This window comes from Brachypodium distachyon, chromosome 4 (genome assembly GCF_000005505.3).
Source record: "Brachypodium distachyon strain Bd21 chromosome 4, Brachypodium_distachyon_v3.0, whole genome shotgun sequence".
NCBI lineage: Eukaryota > Viridiplantae > Streptophyta > Magnoliopsida > Poales > Poaceae > Brachypodium > Brachypodium distachyon.
In genome coordinates, this window is record NC_016134.3 from 3,157,498 (window position 1) to 3,181,707 (window position 24,210).

The window sequence follows — 24,210 nt, forward strand, 5'->3', positions numbered from 1 at the left end:
GTTGGTGCGAGCCGGGCTTGGAGAATTCCTCCTCGAGCGTTGCTACTGCGAGAGACTGCGATGTTGCGCCTGACTGATCGAATTTGCTTTCTCCGATTGACGGAGAGAAAAAAGAAACTTCTTGGTCTGTGTCTCTGTGATCAACGTTGCTTCATGAGGACTCAAATGATGTAGAGCTGCTTGTATTAATGTGTGCTTTCTCTTGACAAACTGAATGCAGGATGACAAGAAAAGGTCCTGGAAGAAATTAGTGAACGTTGTTGTGTCAGGTGCAGCCGGAATGATATCAAATCATCTGCTTTTAAAAGTAAGTAGTATCACCATATATTTTGGCCAAATAGGCAAAAGAAAGCTGCCTATTGTAACTCGAATTTATTCTTACTTTACTTTTTCTCTCCGTGCTTAATCACAATCTGAATGCGCGATATTGTTTACATGTTGACCTTTCATCTGACTGGTTTGCAGCTTGCCTCCGGTGAGATTTTTGGACAGGACCAACCAATAACACTCAAAATTATTGGTCTCCGAAAGATCATTATAAGCACTAGAAGGTAGCTTTATTAATCAACTTATTTTCATTTACTATTATTTGAGAAGCAACACCGGTTCACGTTAATGAGCTGCATAATCTGAAATCCCTGTAACACTGAGTACGGACAGTTTTTGTGGTTGCTTAGTGTGTCGTTGATTTATGATACTATCATGTCTGACTTGAGGTATATGCTGCATGTAGCGCCTTGATTTGCTTGAATAATTCTCCCAACCTACGGGCAAAGAACTTTCCTGCGTCGACAAGGTTGGATGAAAATAGAGTCAAGTGTCTGGTATTGCTGTCAAGATTTTTGATTATATTTGTTGCCTTTCTGTTATTAGTACTTCATTCAGGATGCCTTTGGGATGTTCTGGCTTCAGAATTCAGACCGTAAATATCAGTAGTGTGTCTTGCTTGGTGCCCATAGATGCGTTAGTTTCATCCTTTGAGGTGTGCTTTACCTTCTTATGAATCTCTTTTCTGTGCAAACTGTATGAATATTTTGCCATTGTAAGCAGCTATAGTATAGAGCTTCATGTACATGTTCACTGTTTTGAGGATTTTGGATCACAAAGTCTTATTAGTTAGCAGTATTCAGATTATCAATTCTCAGTTTTAACAAGATAGAAGGCTCAAGTTTTCATTTTTTTATATTTGCTTTTTTACATGGTAAGGTAATAATATCTGTTGTCTGCACTTTGTTGCTTCATATCCTTTTTTTTTTGCATGATGTCAGGTGATATGCCAGCCAACTTGGAAGACCTTCAGAAGAGAAGGGAGTTGATTAGCTTTGATGACAGCCGGCTGTAAGAAGGAAAACATTTTTTTTGGGAATCTATGTTTGTGATTTTGGGTACTAGGGCCTAGGAGTTTTACTGTTGTAGATTGGGGGTTATTTTGGTGTATGATATATGTAATATATTGTATGAAGTGGCAAATTGCTTTGAGATAACAGACTATTATTTTGTATTGAATAACTAATTGTCTTCAAGTTTAAAACATTGCCCAATGTTTCAAATTTAACATATTGGCCAATCAGATGTTGACACATGTCACCGCTGCTTGGCCAGCCTATCAGATGTTGATATGTGTCACTCCAGCTTTTGTTGTTCCGTGGCATCGCACGGGCACTTAACTAGTAAAAATATAATTACACTTGTTATTCAAACATATGGTTTAAAAATTGGGAAATGATATATTTCAGCCGGCTGATCCAGCCAACCCATTGACCATGCGCGAAGCCGCACGACGCGTCTGCAACCACGATGCCAGTTCATTCTATATTTAGCGTCTACTCTTCCCGATTTTTTCCTTACACAGTTGTTTGTCTTTTCTCTTTTCATGCCGAACGGCCTCCCGCGGTGCTATTCTTCTCCTCCTATCCTCTAGCGATTGCTCCTCTATTTTTGCTTACATAAATTTTGACGTCATCTGCCGCTGTGGCCAGCCACCAACATTATGATGGATCCCATCTGCCGCCACCGTGAGTGCATCTCTCGGCACTCGATGCTGCCACCTGAACATGCTGAAGCCACGACGACCCCATTGTTCTCTGTTCTAACCGCTGACCATCGCTCCGACTGGAACTCGCCGGTGCCACCGCGACCCCATCGGTCGCCGCAACTGGAACTCGCCGTTACCAGAGCCCTTGCTCATCGTCGAAGTCGAGATGACGCCACCGAATTTGTCACCAGTGATGGCGTCCAATAGAAGTAGGCACATTTTGTAATTTTTTCACTGTTGCAAACAGTGTTTCTAAATGCTACCAAGTGTGTATATTCTTTTGCTACATGCAAATGAAATTATGTTGCAACGATTGTGACTGTGCTGCGAGCGGATTTGTTTCGATGCTGCAGATGCTTTGTTGGGTATTTTTGATGCTTCAATTAGTTTGGTGTCAATGTTGCGACGAGTTTTTGATGCCGCATGCGGGATTTTTGACGTACCGATGAGTTTTGAAGGACAAATGTTGTGATGAGTTTTCGATGTTGCAGATGTACGGAAGAAACACCGCAAGCCGGATTTGTCGTGGGTGAACTCAAATTGGTCAAGGCGGAGAATTAGCAAGATGCGTGCATGTGGAAGGTTTGTGAATTTTGAATTTTTTTAATATCCAAAACGGTTTTTCAACATGATGCAAGCATGCATATTATGTGCTACATACACAAGGCTGCTATGTTGCAACGATTTTGAGTATGGCGCGAGAGATTGTTTTGATAGGGAAGAGAACTGGGAGTTCAGAGGAGGGAGATTAGATGAGATTAGACATGGAAAATCAAGTTTTAGTGTCAATCCCTTGTTTGGTATGGGATGAAGAATACACGTGAGAATTAATAAGAAAGATATATTTCAGCATTTGGTTGGCGGGAGTCCATGGGATATTAGTTTAGAATGGATAAAGTAAGTTATGATGAACGGTTGAGATCATTCACTCCCAAATCCCACCCTTCCATGTATCTATAAACTCTATAAAGTTGAAACTCACTAAGTGCAGTTAATTTAGCAAGCTGCACATGCAGCCTATCCACGTCAGCATTTTCTATTTTCTATATCATTTTCATTTTCCTGGCCTGCTTGATTGCTTCTTCGGTTTTTCTCCACTATGTTCGATCCACTTCCCTACCCAGAAGTCTCTTTGCCCCTTCTTCGCTTCCTCGCTCATGGACGAGGCCCTCGATCATCCATCCACTCCTATTCCACTTCAGCGTTTTGGATTTATTTTTTTGATAAACACAATACAAACGAAGACGCTCACAAACACGCATGAACACTCACCCCTATGAACGCGCACACGCACACCCTGCCCCTATGAGCACCTCCGAGAGACTGGGTCGGGCCAGCGGGTCTTGAGATTTTGCTTGAGAGGTTGGAATTGAGACAAAAGTATTAGGAATTTCTCACGAAGATTGAGAATTGGGACTCTCTCCCTCTATTATAATTAGAATTTCTCATGCAGATTGGGAATTGGGACTCTCTCCCTCTCACTCTGAAGTTATTGGAATGCTCATGCAGATTGTGGGATTGTTCATAATGGAACCACGTCAATTTTCATTTTATAGGGCCAGCCATCTATAAACAGGATCAACCATATATATGTATTGTAAGTAGACCACTTAGGCCTCTTTTCTTTTTATATTAGCCACTATTTCCATGGCTCTTCTATAATTCATTTTTTTTCAGTATTCTATGCCTGAGTATTATCTAATGCAAAATGTTGTCTGACCATGGCTTGTTTCGTCCGAAACAGACAGAGCCAATTCTCCACTGCAGGAAGGAGGATCATGAGCTTGTTGGATAAGCTTTGGAGTCAGCGAGGAATGAATATGCGAAAAAAGAAAATGTATATCCTCCTGAAATTGAGGTAGATTGTCAAGTCTATTTGCTTTTGATAGATGGTTAATTAATTGAGTTATTTATTTATTGAAGCCAATGTTGATGCTGCAGGTGAGATGGTGGAGTACGAGCAGCCTGGGAAGCTGATGGATAGAGAAGGGTCACTGTTCAGGGAGCTCGTCAGGTAGTTTTGGTTTCATCACAAATTGATCTGACAGCCTGGCATCTTTTTCCCTCAATGGAATCTATGCCATTTAATTATATTGTGTATTGTAGTTTGTTTTGCCTATGTGGATACTTGTGACGGCTTATCAATAATTAATTACTCTTCCATTTAATCTGGGAAGCTGATGGAGAGAGTAGTTTTCTTATGTATGCTAGGTATGTTGATCAAATTATAGCCATAAAGGTTCTTAACAATGGCAGTACACTTGAAGAAAGAGCAGCAGAGGTATTGGGATAAAGTAAGGAAAGCTACCGATCAGTGATTGTTTTATTTGACGGGTACAACAGATCCCACAGGAAAACGCAGATCCAATGAAGTTTCTGTGATACTGTGACAGGAAGACTCTTCTTCATCTACATGCCTTTCTGAATTATGTTTTGTGTATGTTTTAGTGACACCATATAGGAATTTCTGAAAGTACTCGTACTAGATTAAGGTCTAATAGTAGGAAACCTCAGGTAGGGAGTCCTGGAACTGTCTGCACTCCTTAAAATTTTCTGTAGTTGCTTTTCCATTCATCATAAATTTATAATTCAATATTCTCGTTGATTCACAACCTATGTGTGTGGGTTTAAGCGGGTGGCTGCGCTACGTGAGGCTCGAACTCTGCAGTTTTGCTACAATGTAGTGTAGTCGCACGGATGTGTGTGTGCGTGTGCAGAACTGCTGATAAGTATTTTGCTGTTTGATGCTTACTTTATCTGCTACTCCCTTCGATCCACATGCTGTGAAAAAATACAGACAAAATAGGAAAAGTTGGTTAGCCGAACAGGAAAACGATGAAAAACATGTGAAAAAACGAGACAGTGGTAATCCACCGCAATGTCAAACGAAGCTTTAGTATAATTTTGTACTAACATTGTACTAAATCTGAGACAATTATTATGGACGGGAGGAAGTATTAAACAGCGACAAAGGACAATATTTTGGAAATGTGCTTGTCTATAAACGTCCAGGGCTACATTTTGGTGGCATACGTGTCTTGACAGCAAGATATGTTAAGGATATACTAGAGAAGGTATTCAAGATATGGCGTGCCTTTCCCTATGTACGGGTCACGATCTTTGGATGATGAGATGGCCAATAGTGACTTTGATGGGGACATGTACAGATGTACTGGGTCTCAATAAACGCACCGGTCAGTTTATTACCAACTGACATTTCACTGTGAGATTTCTTTGTCTTGGATGGCCCATTTCAAACCTCAAGAAACAAAGTGGCCCTTTTATATATTACACCATGCTAGAGTTTTTTTTCATTTTCTTAAAAAAAGTTTTTATTTTTAAAGGAGCCCAGTCATTTATGTTATAGCATTAGTACTGTTCATTGCTTTCGTACAAGCCCGGATGTTCCAACTTCAGAGCGAAAAAGGGAAGTGTTTAGAATTGATTTGGTGGCTGCCTCATATAGCTTTCTTTGAGGTCGCTGCCTCATATAGCTTTGTTTCAATTTATTTAAAGGTTGCTACTATAATTTGTATTGATCCCACGCATCATGAGCATTGCTGGTCTAATTAAATGACAAACCTAAGATTCATGTAGAGGAGCGCCTGCCCTAATAGTCTGTCATTTAGCATGGCATGCGCAAAGAGTAGGCAGATATTTCTAGGATATTGATGCTAATTAACTGCCTTGTTGCCTCAAGTTTGTACTGTGAATTTCGAACTAGGTGTTGGTTTGAATGAGCTTACTAAATTAAACCTTGCGGCTTATTATTGTTGTTGGGATCACATGCAAAATCTTCTCTTGGAGTAAACTGGACTGTTATGCAAATTAGTTCAATTGAAGTTTTTTCCTCTCTCCTTTTCTTCAATCAATTTTCAAATGGAAGCAATATGAGGATTTTTGTGCTCATTTTGAGATATTCAAAAAATAACCCTGTGTTTTTTTTTTCTTTTTTCTTTCTGTACCATGGCTGTTAACTTACTCCCCGTGGAGTCCTGGTTATTGTGTGGATGTTTTTGTACGCCTTCTCTCTCTTGTTTCATGTTTGACACTACGATACTCGAGTCTTAAGGAGGGCTTTGAGTTTTTCGGCCGAAATTTCGTTCAGGCCCGAAATATGTCTAATCCGGGCAAAAAAATTGGCCCAGTTTGAATTTACAATTGGATAAGTAGCTGTAAAAACTACCGCAGGCACTATAGGACTTGTAGCTCAGCGTCATGTGGCCTTATCCTCCACCTAGCAGGTCGGGTGTTCAAATCTTGTGCTAGTAATTGTTTATTTAATTTATATGTTGACATAGACACCAAAAATTACAAATTGTTGAGTGCCAAAATCTAACGACCTAGTGAACATGTTCTTGGCTTCAAATCATGCCAACATTTTCCTGTGTATTTTGTTGATGATAACTAATTTATTACCACACATAAGTTTAAATTTCAAACTTTGATTTGAACATTTCGTCTGAAATTTTCCGAAATTTCTGAAATTCGCCCATTTTGGCCAGGGCGAAAAAAAATTCAAACCGAAATCCAAATCCCTGGTCTTAAGAGCCATATTTCCAGGCTAGACTTTTGTGGCTTAAACGGATAAAACGTTAAATGCATTTCTACGAGGATTGACTTAATTTTCTCGGTTTCCTCTTTTATAGGGAAAAAAGGGCCAAGCAAAAGGAAAAGGTTAAAAAAGTACGAGATCTTTGTGAGTTATGCTTTTCAGTTTATGTGACAATAAATGGAAATGTTAGTAATATTATGGACTAATAATTATCATCTTAATTGTTGTCTTTTTAAGAGCATCTTAATTGTTGTCTTTGTATTGATAGTTGTGGATGAAGGGACACCAACTATAAATTAATAAGTAGCATAAGATAGATCCTATGAGATGACAATGGGATGCTTATGTTCATTTTTGTTTTGTAGCATCAAATATTGATCCTGTTCTTTTACGTCTTAAGTCGAGATGGATACTTCCAAGGGAAGTCAGGAGCAGGAAGAGAGTGAGTGAGATAGTAGCTAGTTTGGTATCAGTTTAGTTTACTTACTACCCGAACCATCTCTCACCTATTTAGTTTGTTCGAGCCCGATACATATAGAAACTTGCAAGGAATATATTAGCTAGCACCAATCCGAGGATCCAGGAATCCAGCGTTGTATCCATGTCTTTTCTGTCTAGACCTGCCAGGGACTGACCCACAGACTTGGTAATCACTGTTGTCTTCGTTCTTCAGTCTTTAGTACTATTGGATTTTCCTTTGCAGCAGTGCCATCTCAGTTCATTTTAATGCAAACAGCGGATGTTCAAAACGAAGTGGACTCAGTAAAGTAACACCCAGACGGCGTGCATGCTGCGCCCCAGCATCTAGTGCTAGTCACTTGGTCAGCCCACGTGCACCTATATCACAAGGAGACATGGGGAAAAAACGCCACAACTGAACTCTCAAGTCTTTACAGCAAACATTCACTTAAGGCAGCCATATCACGTAGTTCTACATAGTTAAACACTGCAATAAATTAAGGGACAAAATCACGAACAATGTAGCAGTAGTACAATACAAGCACATAACTAATCAATGAACAGTCTGGTAATAGTTTAGGAAAAACTAACACACGGACCGAATATTACAGTATATAACTCGACATCTAAAACTCAACGACATGTTTGTCCCAAGATACTTCTGCCGGATTCATTAGATTCATTACTATTAATAATGGATTAAATAACAGCAAGATTGTGATATCGTCACTGCAGCTGCAAAAGTACTCGATCTGCCATGTTTTGGGTACTGCCGCCTCATGCTAACAGACCTATATACACCAAAGAGTGCAGAAAATGCAACGATCATTCCTCTAGTGCGTTGACAACCTGGGAGTAGGATCACCCAGGTCTTTAATAACATGGCATCGACTGCAAGGCGCCCTGACAAATAAGTTAACCGTGGATGGCACTTTTGGCTTAATGTATATTTCAATAGCAGAGACCGCTCTAAAAGCTTCCACGATATGGTCCCTCTCCATGCCAAAGCATTTGCCAATTTTGTAGTCAGGGCGGACATGCACACAACGTCCGGGTCTGGTGTTCAATACAAGCTTCTTGAGTGACGTTGAAACCCCAAGGATATGCCGTGTTAGCTCAATCAAGCTCTTCGCAGAGGAGAAACCACTGAACTGCACATTCTGAAGCTTGCCATGCATTTGCTCGGGCATCTGCCTCAACTCCGAGGGATCTTCAAAAATTGAGACATGCTCCATGCGTCGCTGCGATACCTAAAGATTTAAAAAAAAAAAATCTTCCATCAAAGGTTCTACTACCATTACAAACATCTTCACATGAAGAAAGGCAACTTACATCCAAGACCAAACTCGCCAAGGAAGGAGAAGCGTCAATTAAAGAAACCAGAAAATAATAATCAAATCTTGGAGAATTGTCCATGGTAACATAAATGTTCAAATATTTGAGGTGGAGAAATCTGCTAGATACCATTGGCTTATTGACCATCTGCATAAACATGTCAGATTAACAAAATCAAATATATGGTGTCCGCATAGCATTATATAAAAATAACCCAGTCACATAAGGTTTTAGAGCATACCTCCTTGGTTGACTCTATGTCAAGAGTTTCAAGATTTGGCATGCTAGATGCAAGCTTAGTGCAAGTATAACGAACAGCGCCGGGATAATACATGTTCAGGTTCTTCACCTGCGATGCTGCTCCTCCAAGTAAGAGTTCTAGCTGGAAGCCAGCTGCGACTCGAATATAGGAGAGGTTTGGAGCTTCACTCTCTATCACTTTGAGCTCGCTGCAATGAAGCACCTCCAGGTATCTCAACCTCCGAAGATGACAAGGTATCTTAAAGCGATATATTTCACAGCAATATCTGAGTGTGAACCGCTCCAAAGCAAAAGAACTAGACAGAAGCCACCCTAACTCATTCCCCGTTATATGCACCATATACAGATATAAACTCGTCAGGCTTCTCAAGCAACCAAACCCAACTGTGGGATGAAACGCACAAGATGCAAAATGAAGAGACTGAATCGAGTCTCCATTCCCATCTGATAAAAGTGAGCATGGGAACTTATACTCATATCCTGAACAAGGACTAATGGCGAGTTCTTCAATCCCTGGTTTAACGGCCATCTGAAGCCAACTATCAAGATAATGATGGTCCTTCACAGTGTAACTTGGAGCACCGAAAAGCTGGAATGTCTTCACACCAACGCCCGAGTGTCCTTTAAGAATATGGTCAACTTTGTTAGCGTAATCTCTAGCTATTTCCAATTTTTCAGACACCATCCCTTTCAATCCCAGAGTTTCCTCACTGAAAGAGAGGTTTGGATGGGATCTCCAAGAACATAGAAAGGCACGAGACACGCAAGCGGCTCGGGCAGCATCTCGCATTGGCATCAGGGAATGTATACGAAGCCAGATATCCTGCACGCACAATCATGGAGAAAAATTTATCAACAGAGCTGTAAAGGTATTATCGTGATTTCAATTCAACAACTGAAGATGCTATGGAATAGAACCATGCGGAATAACACTCTACCCACTCCAGTGGAGAGATGGATGGTGCATTGCAATGTAACTGTGGCAGCAGAGATAAGTGAGGAAGTCCTACATGGATATGCCGTTCACTTGTTGCAATGCATTACAATCACAAGTTACAATTATGAGAATGTGGGAAAGCCAGAAATTAATAAGGCCTGCAAACTCATATTTATGGCCAACCTAGAAAGAGAACTATCTATTAGATTGTATGTTCCAACAAAGCTGGCAACGATGTGAAGATTAAATAGAAGTGGTCGCCAGAGGACTGAACGAGAGATGGAAATCCAGCAACCTCTCAGCTTCAATAAATGCTTAGTTTTAATGTTTTATGCTCAAAGATCATTGCAAAATAGTTGTGTTAAGAGCAACCATTATATGGGCTATGGCTGCCTTTAATCAGGAGAAAGATTGTGATGGAGGTGCTACTGTAAGTGGTCTATCTGCAACGGCTGCTGAATCAATCACATATCTTCAATTTAACTGCACAAGGTGGGATATTAGGGGCGCAAGTGGGACGGCTCTGCCGTTTGTCCGCAGCCCGTCCCGCCAGGGAGAGCCCACTAATATTTTTTGTGGGTGGCCCGTTATCCCGCACAGGCTTAACTGGGGTCCTGATGTCCCCGCTCGGCGGCGCCACTCAGGGTGTGCATTCGGTTCGGTTCGGTTTACATGCTTTTTATACTCGGTTAATACGGTTTTGTATTAAAAATATGGTTTGGTTTTGGTTATAACCATTCAATTTCGGTTCGGTTTCAGTAATAACCAAAGTTGACACGAATTTGTGAGCAACATATAACTTTTTTTGTTATATAGTCCAACACAAAGACTAACTTAATGTGTTTCACCGGTTTTATTAGACAGACCGAAGACACTGCAGGGTCCAACGACCAGCGTATGTTGTACGTACAAAAGGCAGTAGCAGCCTGCAGGCGCTAGAGCCCAGGTCTGATCGACCTAGGTAGCCCAGATGCTTGTGGGCCTTAAGTTCTATTGTAGGTTTTTATGGGCCGGAAGACCGAGGCAACCTTGGCACCAGCCGAACGGCAGAACTTGCAACATTCTTTCTCCCTTAGTTGGCTCAGGGTCCAAGCGATTTAGTACCACATCGCCTAGGAACAGCAATAGCACGGAACTGATAAATAGAGAGACGGTGAGCCTCAGGCTGAGAAAATTTGGGAGTGGTACTGGGCCTACTGGCTGCTGTGCCTGGTTCCCCACAAGCCTAGCCTTTTTCGGTTTTGTTCGGTTTAACTGATTTGTTCGGTTTTTAACCGAATTAACCGAACTGTCAGTGGTAAGGTTTTCTGCTAACCGGAACTGTAACAAAAAACCAGAAAACCAAAATTTTGGTTTCGGTTCGGCCCTTTCAGTCCGGTTTTCGGTTCAATTTTGCACACCCTGAGGCGCCACCAAGACTGCTCAGCGGCGCTGCCAAGACCGCCAACTCCCCTCCTCCTGCTCCGCCAGTCGGTTTGTGGCACCACCAAGATCTGAAGGATGCCGGCGCATTCGATGGCCGGTCGCACCAGAGGCTTGGCTTAGCCGCGCCATCATCAACACCGGCTTTCTCATATGCCGGCGACCTTCTAAGCAGCAAGCTGGCGATCATCAATATCTTCGCTTCCACAAGTAAACCTTTACTTTTTCTATGTGATTTTATGTCCTTGCATAGTTGCCTAGTTGGGTAGTTTGTTCTCCCATGAATTTAGTTACTCCCGGCATCTACTGGATTTAAGATTCGTGGTACTACTGAATGTTCTGGTTTTATTTACTTGTACAAGAAACGAATGTGCTTTTATAGTTGCACTTGTATAGTGTGTATCTTGTAAATAATCCACTGAACAATAGTGTGTTTATGTAAGAAATAATCCACTCTGAATCGATGTCTAATATGTTCTTTTCTTAATTACAGCTGTGAGGCTGACGCATACGTATGGTTTAATAGCTTGCTGTGTAGGGTTGCAAGTGGGAACCCACCTAAGTCCCACTTCTAGTTCATTTTGGATTTGCTAGTTCAAAAACTTGACTCAAAATTTGAACTAAAATTGAAAAATTGCACTAGAAGTGGGACTTAGGTGGGCTCCCACTTGCAACCCTATTGCTGTGTATACTTTGAAATAGGCTATAGGTCCGTGTATCTTTATGTTGGGAGAAATAAAGTACTGGTGCAATTGTTTGATTCTGATTCTTGTGTCGTCAGATTATTTATAGTTGCATAAACAAGGAAGTGCAGTGCTTATTTTAGCCATGAGACTTTGGACAAATGCATGATCCAGATTGATGCTTGCCTCTTGTCTCTTTTTTTGTTGTCAACACAATACAACTTCTATACAGGGCAGTCAAAGCTAGCACTGCATTGATGGAGCCTTGAGGAATCTTCAGAAGGACTATATATAGTGACTAGTGTAATAATATGACGACAATAATGTTTATGTCATATTTCCTTCAGCGGTTCTATCTTGCTGACACATAACTGATTATCTCCCGGCAACAGTTATATCTAGCGATTGCTTTGTGGCATACTCAGTTACTTGCATTCAAAATGATTTTTGTGTACAAATTACGTTTGAGTAAAATACACTGTAGGTCCTAATTCTTTCTTAAAGGTGCCAGGTTAGTCCTAAAACTTTCAAAATGCAAATCTGGGTCCTAATAGTTTCATAAGTTGTTCATCCGGGGTCCTAATGTTGTTTGCGCACGTCTGATGCATTGACGTGGCCAGCCACGTGGACTGGGCACACCTGTCAGATAACCCTTCGATGGGAAATATTTCAGAACCCCCCTGCCTTCTTCTCCTTTCCTCCCTGCGAACCCTTCCTCTCTCTGCTCTCTTCCCCCGTCGAGAGGAAGGTTGGTGGTCGCTGGGCTCCTGCTGGTCTGGGGCCATCTCGCCAGTGGCCTGTGTCGCCTACCGTCCAGGTATTCTGCCGGAATGTCCCACGCCATCGGTCTCCTCGCCGTACGGCATATTTTACCCAATTACTTTTATTGATGTCGAAGTGTACTGTTCGAAGATATTGATAGTGAGGTGCAGTGCTTATCTTATTTTATTTTATTTGATGCCCCAGCAAATTAGTCATAAAACATGTATGATTGATTAGTTGATTTGAACTGATGCCCCATCAACTCAGTAGTAAAGGTTGATTTGATCTGATATTCTAATGCCAGCGTACTGCATTTGTTGCGGAATCTCGCGTACTGATTTGATATGATTGATTAGTTGGTTTGATCTGATGCCCCAGCAACTCAGTAGTAAAAGGTTGATTTGATCTGATGCCGGTGTACTGCATTTGTTGCAGGATCTCACGGGACAAATGGGCCGAAACTGCACAGCCCATGTATCCCAGCAGGATGCCATCTCACGGGACGTGGACGGCAACAACTCTCCCGTGTGATGTTGCTGCTGTGAAGCTGACGTTAGTGCTGTGGAGTGGGAGTTGCTACGAAAATTTTTGTTCAGGATGAGGTTGGAATGTGCTAGAAGTGGAAGAGGCCAGGAGGTTGTACACGAGGGATTAGCTCGGCATAAGCAGGACAGTACTGGATATAGGCCACATCAATCACAGCAGAAGAAGCATAAGTGGGAGATAGAGAAGTTCTACAAAGTTTACTCCAGCTTCCTTAAGAAAATGGGATATCTACGACTTACAATAGATAGTTTTTTGCTGGACAGCTAAATCTGGTTTGAACAAGGCCAATTTATTCATTAGGAGATTGCAAGATAACAGATTATCTACTTTTTTATTTAGTTAGCATAGGTCCAGAAATTTATGCAGCTCAAGAAGTTATAGTACGGAGTATTATTTTGCTTGCAACACTAGTTTTCCACAATCAACATTTTGCGACGTACCTCTGGAAGTTCTGGCCCTGGATATCCCTTTTCTTCACCGCTCTGCGAACTATCCTCTTGATGGCAGGGTGAGCCCTTTCTTTTACCCTGTGAAGCAATCGATCCAGTAGCAACACAACCTTTTTGGCAGGCTGAGGCCTTCCTTTCATCCAGTGAAACGACCAATCCATCTGCAACAAATGATGCATGGTTATGAACATTAAACGAGTAAAAAAGAAGAAAGAAAAAAACTCAAGCACACAATTATACAAACTTGCACAGAAATCTCATCTGTTTCTGGTATCCAACTTCTGTGGACAACACTAACTGCTTACAAAAAAATTGTTCCCATTTAAGAACCAAAAGGAAATTCTACCTGATCACCCCCGTGCATTTGAAAAACACTCGGGTACTCTTTAATCTCGTTGGATCTATATCCATTGAAAACCGCCTTAGGGCTTCAATGCGTGCCTTGAATCAAATCACGCACCATGCCCTCAGTAGACTGCTGGCTCCTTTAGAGTGAGTCAATGTTAGAACCATAACCCTTAGTTGGTGTGCAATTGCTGATTTCCCACAAGTTACTGTTGTGGCCTGTTTTGCCCCTGTTTTCTTCCCATCTTATTGTCTATCCTTGCTCAAGCCATGGCTGACCCAGTGACATAGCCGTCTTCTCCGCGGCCAACCGAACCCAACCCAACCAAACACAATGCCACTAACGCCGTTTCCAACTCCCCACTCATCCGGTCATCCCGCTTCCGACCCCACCACCCCTCTCGTACTTTGCAGGATATTCAGTTGGCAGCTCAACCTTGATACATTTGAGAGCTTGCAACTCAATTTGTGGGATATTGGCATTTACACACCAACTGATGGATTTCTGTCAGTTTATTCCACATCATTTGATGACATGTTTCAGACTGATAAAATGTTCCAGACTAATATTTCGATGCCTTTTAGCTTTTTCTTATTCCCGCATGTTTCAAGACCTCATATTTTGTTGGCAGTTGTAAAAATTAAGGCTCGTTATCAATGATAAGGAGATCCTTCTTTTTTGAGGAAAAGATAAGGAGATCCCGGCATGGGCCGTTTGGGGAAAAAATTGATCACCAAAAGTGAAACAAATATCCTTTATAAATCTCATAGGAAGTTGGAACTAAAAGGAGAAAAAACAAAATTAGCCTTGGTCTGCACCAAAAGTGAACATTGGCACGCCGATCAATCTAACTGCGCCAGCATCAAACTTGAAAGATAGAAAGAACAGTTTTTTTTTTTATATATTACGAAGGGACATGACTAAAAATCAAGAGCAGACACAATAAAGCAGGGTTTTTTTAAGCTACGTAATATTGTCAACAAGGTACACTACTGTAAAAGAAGGAGGCAGCGAGGGGGGCTCTTACTGCCGGTTCGGATTTGGCGCCGGCGCAGCTCCTGCTCCCGCTGCATGGACATGGCCTGCTGCAGGTCCAGCAACCCAATGACAGTTGGATCGAGCCAACAAGACCGTGCGGAGCGAGGGAGGCGAGGCGGGCGGCGCAAGGAGGGGAAGGGTTACACCCAATGGTTGGAGTGGCGGCCGCCGGAGTGGATTCGGGCGGCTTCGGAACCCTAGAGAGGAATCGATCGCTTCAGAGAGACGAGAGAGGACAGAGTAGCAGTGGAGTCGGGCTGGCTGGTCTAGGCTAGGGGGCAGCAGGAGTGCAGGACTCGAATTTGTTGAGGAAGAGGAAGGAAAGAGGAGAGGTGGCTTCGCCTTCGGGGCGGACCGGCTCGCGGTCCGACTGGGGAAAGGCAGATTCGGCAGGCAGGCAGGCTGGGGGTTGGGTGAAGAAGGAAAGAGGAGACCTGGCCCTGGCCGCCCTCGACGCTTCGCTTGGGGCTTGACGCGGATAGAAACGGCTCTGTGGCCGCGTCGGTTCGCAGACGGCGTCAGGGTTTGGCATCCGGGAACGTCCGCGAGGCAGATCTGGGCCGTGCGTTGGGAGGCAAGCAATCCGGGATGGGTGGACGGGATGTGGCGGCGTTGGAATCTGGGAAAGTGATGAAATTTTGCGGCGCAGGGGAAGCGGCGGGGGTTTGCGGCGAGCCCGTGAGATCTGGGGTACTACTACGCAGCGGAGTGCCAGTTCGTTGCTACGAAACAACAAAAATAATATGTCCCACGTTGCAATAGAACAGCTAATTTGGATTTCTGGAATTAGGGCGAGCTGAAACTTTTATCAAAGTTTAATTGATGTTATAAATAACAGAACATAGAAAAAGGCTACATACATCTTCTCTGTTCAAAGGCATAATTTTACAGAAAGTTCTCTGTTCAAAGGCATAATTTTACAGAAATCACGTAGTCCCTCCGTCCAATATTAATTGTCTCAAATTTGTCCAAATATAAATGTAACAAGATACATGTAATATTTTGACACCTAATATTGGATGGAGGGATTACAAGTTTCTTACATATGCTTATAGCGGAACAAGAAAAATCTGAATAAAGAATAGATGCTGTAAATAACCCAACACAAGACGACGTGGCGGATCACTGAATCACTGTCAACGAAGATACCATGCTCTATTTCTCCAACTCTCTCAGACTCACGAAGTTTTACTGCACCATTTAGTTCAATCGTCCTTAACTTTCTCATCCAGACAATCTCCTGAAACCGGCGCCGGCGCCCTGACACCTCGCTCCCCGATCAATGAAATCAACTAATTGAGCCTAGAGGTGACTCTGCAGATCTGCAAGATGGGAACAACAATTGTGAGAAATAACGTAAGTAAATGCAGCTTAACAAATAAAGAACCTACCGGTGCACGTTCCACTTTGCAGTTTGCAACTTCTCAGGAAGAACAACACTGTAGCCCTGCACCGAAGAAGCTATGGACATTCAGTTAATGATCATATTTTAGAAACAAGCCATTTCTTAAACTAAAAATATATACGTGGTGTCTGAGTACCATGCCAAGTTAACTAAAACATGTACAGTTGAAATTGAGAAGCCATACTGTGCACTCAAGAGTACGATAAACCAATAGTGATGGTTTGCTTCAAAATAATGATCTGTCACTGCAATAAAGCACAGTACCTCTTTTGGATCAGTTAGCATCCCAACAATTGCATATAAATGTATCGACCTTACAGAACAAAATGTTGCACCAATAAAACCAATTAATGCAATTAATAAACATGAATTAACACACCTTACATGCCCCCTCAATAACCCTTACGACATCTTTAGTAGATACCATGTTGTTGGACAAGTCTTTCGCTGATGCACACCTATCAATTTTGTTTTTTATTACTCTTAATTTTACCATCACCACTTCAGGTCTATCTGGCACTACTTTCAGAACCCAAACATACACATAGATCCCAAACATACACATAGATAAACATCTTGTAGACCTCAATATCCCATTGAAGCTCCCAACAGATATAGTTACCTGGCCTCAAAAAAAAAACAGATATAGTTACATGGAAAGCTTCAGTTTCCACTATTATATTAACTCAAATGACAACTTGCTGAAAACCTGCTGAAAATTGAGTTGTCATGATGGTTCAATGGAAAGATAACTTACTCTAAAGCACAAGATCACATAGTTTATAATCACCGATTCTGGTGATTCCTGTGGTGATCTCAGAGCTACCCAAAAATGAACAGATGTAATATTGAAAAGGGAATATTCAAATGCTTTCATTAGACTGAAATGCATGCCCAAAAATGCAGCTAATTAGATAAAGTTATAAACATTTAGTAATAAACTTGTGAGTAGACTATTTACTGCAAACAAAGAAGCGATGTTGGTAGGCTATTTACTGCAAATTACGTGCTCGGCAGTGGGTAAAGATAGAAGTAAAACCAATTTTTTTACAAATAAGGAGATGTGCAATACTTGATTGTATCTTTGCACATAAATGAAAATGCACCAACTGTGAAGCAGCGATAAATTAAATCACAAGACAACTCATTTAACATTGACTCCCTCCGTTATTATTAGAGCTCTCCTACTACTACATCCCTGCTCATGACATTAACAAGGTACAGATGAATATCAGTAGATACAGAAAAATAATTATAGGCCCAATGCATTTAACACAATCAAGTGTAGGAGATATGTCACCAAGATTATGTTGTGGATGAAGAAATCGGAAGGAGCAACTCACCTAGACCACGTGAGCACTTGCTTCAGGTGTCTGTCCTCGCGTGTATGATCGGTCCTGTCACCCACAACCAAAATGTGCTCTGTTAGCCATTTCATCACACAGATGATGTGCTTATAAATAGCAAAATAAGGTGAGAATGCATAAGTCCAAATAGAAGCAGAGATATACCTTGGTGGTACATGATTCGGACTGATGGATTCACGTTTTCTTTTCATGGCATCTTTACTCTTTATTACAGTCTTGTCATTTGGCTGAACATTTTCGGTCTTGCTCTGCACATGAATTTTACCCTTTTTTTTCTTTGCTAATGAATAAGATTTAGTCAAATTTGTCCACAAATAAGTGTACGCTTGGGTTTCAAATTTGTCCACAAAAGAGTGTACTTCTCTCTTTCCAACGCACTTTAAACTAAGAAAATTTGCTTCTCTCTCATTACACAGTGCACGTGTGCAGATGGAAACGCGGATGGCGACAACACCCAAAGACAAGGTCACAAGGACGCTGAAGAGTAGAGTAGATGAGGAGACTGAGAAACAGACACAAGGTTTTTGGATTTTTGGGCAGATGTTTGTTTGGGCCTTTGGGGATTTAGAAGGAGGCTTAGCTGCAGGCATTGTTGGAGGTCGTACGAGACTATGAATATTGAGCAGATCATTTTCATCGATCGCTAATCCTACTCGGACCATCGAGACAACTTGGAGGAGGAGATTTCTGGCCTAAATGGTCGAATACTCTTCATTTTCAGCTCAGAATTGTTTTACATACATATATACATAGCACATAGTATATATACGGTAGCTTTTTAAAAAAAATCACTTGTACTTTTATTTCAAACTCAACATCCATTACGTACATTGCTTTGGCTCAAAAATTCGCAAAACCACGAAGTAACTCCTGTAACTAAGAATTGCATTCAAGTCTTCCAAAGAAAATCTTCTCCATGATACTCCCTCTTATCCTAAATTTTTGACTCAAATTTGTCCAAATATGAATGTATCTATTTTTAAAGGGAGCGTATCAGGTGAAAACGGATATCTGGTGAAAAACTGAAAACTCCAACTCTGAACCATCCGATCTAAAACGAACGCATCTGGTGAGAGGTGGGATGTGAAAAGAGTTAAGTCAGACAACTTTTCAAAAAAAAACCTGCACCCACGAATCAAGCCACCTCGTAGCATTGACGTCTTGCCTTCTGATTCCAACTCGATCATGGCGCTGCCGTCGTTTGGACTACCTGACCTCCTCCGTGACTCGCCGGATGAGACGCCACCAGTCCTCCTGTCCAACTCGCCGGATCCGCCACTGCCAGTACTCTTGCGCGATTCCCTTACTGCTCCCGTCTCTCCTCACATGACGGCGGGGAACTGCCAGTTTCTGCCCTCGTGCGATGCCCTCACTGCTCCCCAACTGACTAGCATGTTGGAGCGGGACTCCACATCACAGACCATGGCCGGCGGCAACGAGGTCGTCCCTTGTTTGGTTATTAATCCAGCTATTTCTGACAAAGCACCAAATCAATCTATGATTGCACAGGTATGTCGTGGGTAGATTTGGTTAGTTCTCTTTCTTCTGTTGTACAAACTGGATAGGTAATCATACCCTTTCTTGTTGGATTACAGAACGATTCCAGCTGTGATTTTGCTTTTCAAGACAATGGTGGTCAAGCAGACATCAATCCTCCCCTAATTGTTCAGGATAGCTTCAGTACACCCAAAAAGAGAACCCGCAGTGGGCCTTTTTGTGTGAGCATTGTGTTTGTTCTCAATTTATTTCAATTTCCCATTAGGCATATACTAATTCATGGTACCAATTAATAGGGTTCATCATTTACACCAGAATGTGATGACAACTTAAAGCCGGCTGTAGGTATGACATTTGAGAACATGGAAGCCATCAAGGAGTTCTACAAGGCTTATGCACACAAGGTTGGGTTTTCAGTCCGAAATGGACAGAAGAGGACTGCAGCAAATTCGGTGGTGGTGTGGAGGCAATTTCTGTGTGCCAAAGCAGGTTTCAGAACCAAGAAAGAGGAAGCCAGAAAGGTTGTGAACGGAAATAAGCCAAGAATGCATATGACAAAGATTACTAGATGTGGTTGTGAGGCCATGATAACTATCAAGCTTATGCAGGATGGCAAATACTCAATAACATATTTTCATGAAGAACATACACATGAGTTTGTCTCACCTACCAAACAACATTTAATCAAGTCTAGTAGACAAGTTGGTGAGAGGGCAAAAACCACACTGCTCACATGACATACAGCTAGCATTGGCACATCCGGTGCCTTTAGATTGCTTCGTATTGGAGAGGGCGGATTCGAATTTGTGGTTTGCACAAAGAGAGACCTGCAAAATTATCACCGTAACTTAAGAAGTTCTATAAAGGATTCAGATGCTCAGATGTTCATTGATAACCTCACAAAAAGGAAGAAAATCAATCCAGGATTTTTCTGTTCCAACATTATTCAGCAAACTTGTAATATGAAAGCAATGTCTTTTGGAACCTTCATGTTTCATTTTCTAGTTTTTTTTTCTCAGAGTGCAATATGAAAGCACTCTAGTAAGATGTCAATGATTTGTACACTTATTTATGTCTTTGCAATGTGGAGGACAGAATTATGGAGTCCCTAGAATTATTTGTACTCCATTAAGATGCATGTTTATGGCTTCAGTGTTACCTTTGCAATGTTTCCAGAATTATGTATTTCTAATGTTCAAAGGCTTCAGTGTCTTCTTTTGAATCCTTGTATCATCAAAATCTGGACAGAACTATCTGTTCTATTTCTTGTTTTTGTTGTTTATGCAGCATGTTAGAAGAAATTCAGAGAATTTCTGTTCCAACATTATTCAGCAAACTTGTACTCTGATCTTTCTTTCTTTGTTGGTACAAGAAAGCATACGATTGTCTACTTTGTATACTCCAAGTTCCCTTGACTAAACAAACTGAAGTGCTGGAATGGATTCAGAAGTATCACATCGATCTTTTCACTTTTCACAGAACAAAAGAGCTCAGGAATTCATTCAAAGACAGACCCAAAACATTGACTTATATCAAGTAATTACATCAGGGAACGCTGCAGCTTGCTCGTACAGGAGGAGGACGCCCTCGTGTCTGCATCAGACGCGGGGTTGCGCACCCTCGCCGCAGTCTGGGAAAAGAACACCGGAGTCCCTAGGGCTGCTCGCACGAGGGTGGCCTCGTCTCCGCATCCAGCGCCGGATCGAGCATCCTCGTCCGCCGCCTCCGTCGGGGCGGGGCTGCTGCTCCTCTGACGGCACAAGGACGAACTTGAAGCGCTCGAGGAGGTCGTCTAAGGAGGGACGACGGCCGCAGAGCAGAAATAGATCGAGCGAGCTGCCGGCGTTCATCTTGGCGTCGTCTCCGGCAGGAAAGAACTGAACAGGGGATGGGGATGATTTGAGGACTTGCAGGTGCTTGGTTCGTGGATGCAGGGGGTTTTCTGAAAATTGGTCTGACTTAACTCTTCGCCCATCCCACCTCTCAGGAGATGCGTTCCTTTTAGATTGGACGGCTCACGGTCGGAGTTTCAGATTTTCACCGGATATTTGTTTTCACCTGATACGCTCCCATTTTTAAAAGGCGTCTAGATACATGTAATATTTCGACAACAATTTAGAATCAGAGAGAGTATCAATCTTTGCAACATGAAATATTGCAAAGGATTCAGTAAAGTTATTGTAATCACATTGGAGCAGTGACATCGCTACTCGAACACCTTCACGAACTTGACTACCTTTGAAGGTTTCAGAAAGGCCGTTGAGTCGCCCATCAAAAAAGATGTGAAGTCATGAGCGTTGAACGTACTTGGACCAGAGATGATCCCTGGAAGGTACGAGCCGTTGAACCACAAAATCTTCACCGAAAGACCAAAGATGAACTCCATATATAGCCGCAAAAAATCATGCCAATAAAATAGTAGAACACACTAACTTAAAACTCATCGGATACGGTTCTGCGAGGACATGAATCCAAAATTCGCAAAATCAGACGGTATCACCTAGTAAGGTGCCACCACGGAAGAAGAAAAATCAGACTACCTTTATTCTCAACGACGCCGCATTCTCCATCATAGCATTGTCGACAAGAAGCGCACAGTTAATTACTAAACACAAGGTCCAATGGCCTATGGCAGCAGCCAGGGGAAGAAAACCGTTTGCCCACACGGCCACACCACAAATCAATCCGCCCACCACACCTATCGCTCCTAGCCTCGCAGTCTCGTACATCGGCGGCGTTTCGGTTTCAACTTCTGCTCTTCCAGTCAATCGATTCATCTCCTTCACAGTGCCTAGCCGCCGAGAAAAAATAGAGCGAGGCTGCGACTCAAGCGGCAAGCGCGGAAGATTCCCGCCACCGGCGACTGGCCCAGATCGAGCCCCTGACCTGCCTGCTGAAATCCTCGCCAACGCCTGATTGTTGCATCAAGGGTTAGAACTTTGAATTCTTCTCTTCTTCTTTTTGTCACGTGGTCACTGAACATATTGAGTTATTAGTTTTTGTTGATTTCTTCGGTGTTGGGTTTGTAAAACAGGATCCGTTTATTTCTTCGATATGAATGTATAGTTTGATGCTAAGTGTTGTGATGAGCAGCATATCTCGAAGTCCTATAATTAAATAGAAATCGTATTCTAGTTATCAACAATCAAAATTTTAGGGCCTCATATTAGTTTCGCACAGGGCCCTCAAATTTCTAGGGATGCGAGGGCGTTTCGTGATTTTCAACTGGCTTTTGTTCTCAAGCGGGCCGCTAGCCGGTTGGGAGGAAAACTAATTTATGGTTGATATTGATTGCCGAGAATACCCTTTGAAAGATTTCTTGTACCAATTTTGTACTAAATCTCCTACACTTAATATCGGAGTGAGCAAGTTATTTCACACCTAAATTTGGGTTTCTTCGATTTAATAGAAAAAAGAAAAACTTCATGATGACCGACCATCAAGTTCTAATAAGACTATCGGTTTCATTTAAAATCAGGGGATGTGATCCTTTATTCGGAAAAAAAAACAGGTTATAATAACAAAAGATTGCGTCAATTTTGTATAGAAAAACACCACCTATGAGATCGCCAAAAATATTACTCCATAAATCCATCTCCTATCTGCTCTTGCGTGTAGAAAACCAGAGCAAAATATAAATAAATGTTTCACTGCTTGTCAAAATACTGATCGTAGCCATCCCAGATTCCCAGTGATCCCAATGACAGGCAGGTTGGTGCTCTTGACGTGCCCATGCTAGCAGGGGAGGTGGCAACCCTGTTCTTGCTGGACGGTCCTGGTGGCAGCGGTACATGTAAGTGAAATCCACGACTTCACGACATGTTTCACTTTCATCGTGCCTTTTATTTTCCATGCATTTTTCGGCACACCGACACACCTGCAGGCACATATAATTAATTAACATTCCTCACCTTTTGAGTAAACAATTTGTATTCCCAGTGGCATAACTAGAGGGGTGCCAAGGTGGTCCATGGACCATCCTGGGATTTTGCTATATGGCTATATGTATACCCTACAATTTCAGCCCAATTTGGAATTTTGTAGCCCAATTTAAATTTTAATTGATATTATGGCAAAAAAAGACCACCCTGGGTAAAAACGCTGGCTGGCTATGCCATTGTGTATTCCCCGTGTTGGATGACCATGAGAAGAACTTGCATGAAAACAAGGATGTTTCGTTTTCTCAGGAAAAAAACAAGGATGTTTCCACATGCAGGAGCTAGCTACTCCCTCCGTCTCATATTAAGTGTCTCAAATTTATCTAAATATGGATGTATCTATGTTCAAAAAACATATAGATGCATGTAATAGAAAGACACTTAAAATGGTACGGAGTGAGTATTTGACAGTACATGATCATAAAATTTGATCGAATAACAAACTTAATGCAAGTCACCCGCAAGAAAAAAAAAACTTAATGCAAGTCGCACTTCGGAAATGCTGTGCGTACGACAAATTCCATACGACAGAGTCACGATGCTTTTTCTTCGCTGCACTTGCTTTTTCTTCGCTGCGTTTATCTTCCGCAAGAGCTCCCAGCCTAGTAGTGACGTTACAAGCAGCAGCAGTAGCGCCTGTTGACGCGGGAATGGCCGAAAGAGCTTGCCCCGCGGCGGACTAGTGATTTGCCTCCTCTCTTGACTAACTTACGGAAGGGGAGTCAGCATCGTCGTACAGAAATGAGTCGTACGATAAACATCGTACGTATAGCAGCGCCGGTCACACTTATCTTATATATATATAGGCACTTTCGGAACTTGTTTGGAAAACAACACTGCATGTAGACCGAGAGCACTGACAGTTCTGCCGACTGTTACACGAGCCTTAAATAATTTTATTTCTGTTCTCCATTCAATGCAAGCTGGGTTTAAAATGTATCATCAACAAGACTACATGTAGAAGTTATTTGCGGACAAATAAGTCACTAAATTAACTTCAAAATGAACCGATACATTTTCCAATAAATTATATATTAAATCGTTGTGCCAATGGTTTCCATTAGGCTGGTCATAGTGGGAAGCAACTCAGAGTAGTAACATGTATATGTTACTGGTCTAAGTTACTACCTCCATACTGGGTAGTAACATATATGTGGTGTCATGCATAGTGTTAT

General features: G+C 42.0%; 2 protein-coding genes and 2 long non-coding RNA genes across 4 annotated transcripts; 3 read left to right on the forward strand and 1 right to left on the reverse strand.

The window, feature by feature from the left end:
- The first annotated feature begins 227 nt into the window (after nt 1-227).
- LOC112272483 lies at nt 228-1,415 on the forward strand. The gene is made up of 3 exons (XR_002966325.1): nt 228-307; nt 466-551; nt 1,269-1,415. It is a non-coding gene; the product is annotated as an uncharacterized LOC112272483 (long non-coding RNA).
- Nucleotides 1,416-6,228: 4,813 nt separating this feature from the next.
- Nucleotides 6,229-23,061, forward strand: LOC112272485. Its single transcript, XR_002966326.1, has 4 exons — nt 6,229-6,303; nt 13,052-13,059; nt 21,817-21,820; nt 23,051-23,061. It is a non-coding gene; the product is annotated as an uncharacterized LOC112272485 (long non-coding RNA).
- Nucleotides 7,523-15,278, reverse strand: LOC100824746. The gene is made up of 5 exons (XM_003578706.4): nt 14,818-15,278; nt 13,436-13,605; nt 8,626-9,468; nt 8,382-8,531; nt 7,523-8,299 (listed from the first exon to the last, which is right to left on the reverse strand). Exons 1-5 carry the CDS (start codon nt 14,867-14,869, stop codon nt 7,883-7,885), a joined length of 1,632 nt encoding a protein of 543 aa, XP_003578754.1. The 5' UTR covers nt 14,870-15,278; the 3' UTR covers nt 7,523-7,882.
- LOC112272484 lies at nt 18,759-20,235 on the forward strand. The gene is made up of 3 exons (XM_024463384.1): nt 18,759-19,109; nt 19,196-19,318; nt 19,394-20,235. Exons 1-3 carry the CDS (start codon nt 18,786-18,788, stop codon nt 19,832-19,834), a joined length of 888 nt encoding a protein of 295 aa, XP_024319152.1. The 5' UTR covers nt 18,759-18,785; the 3' UTR covers nt 19,835-20,235.
- Nucleotides 23,062-24,210: the final 1,149 nt, after the last annotated feature.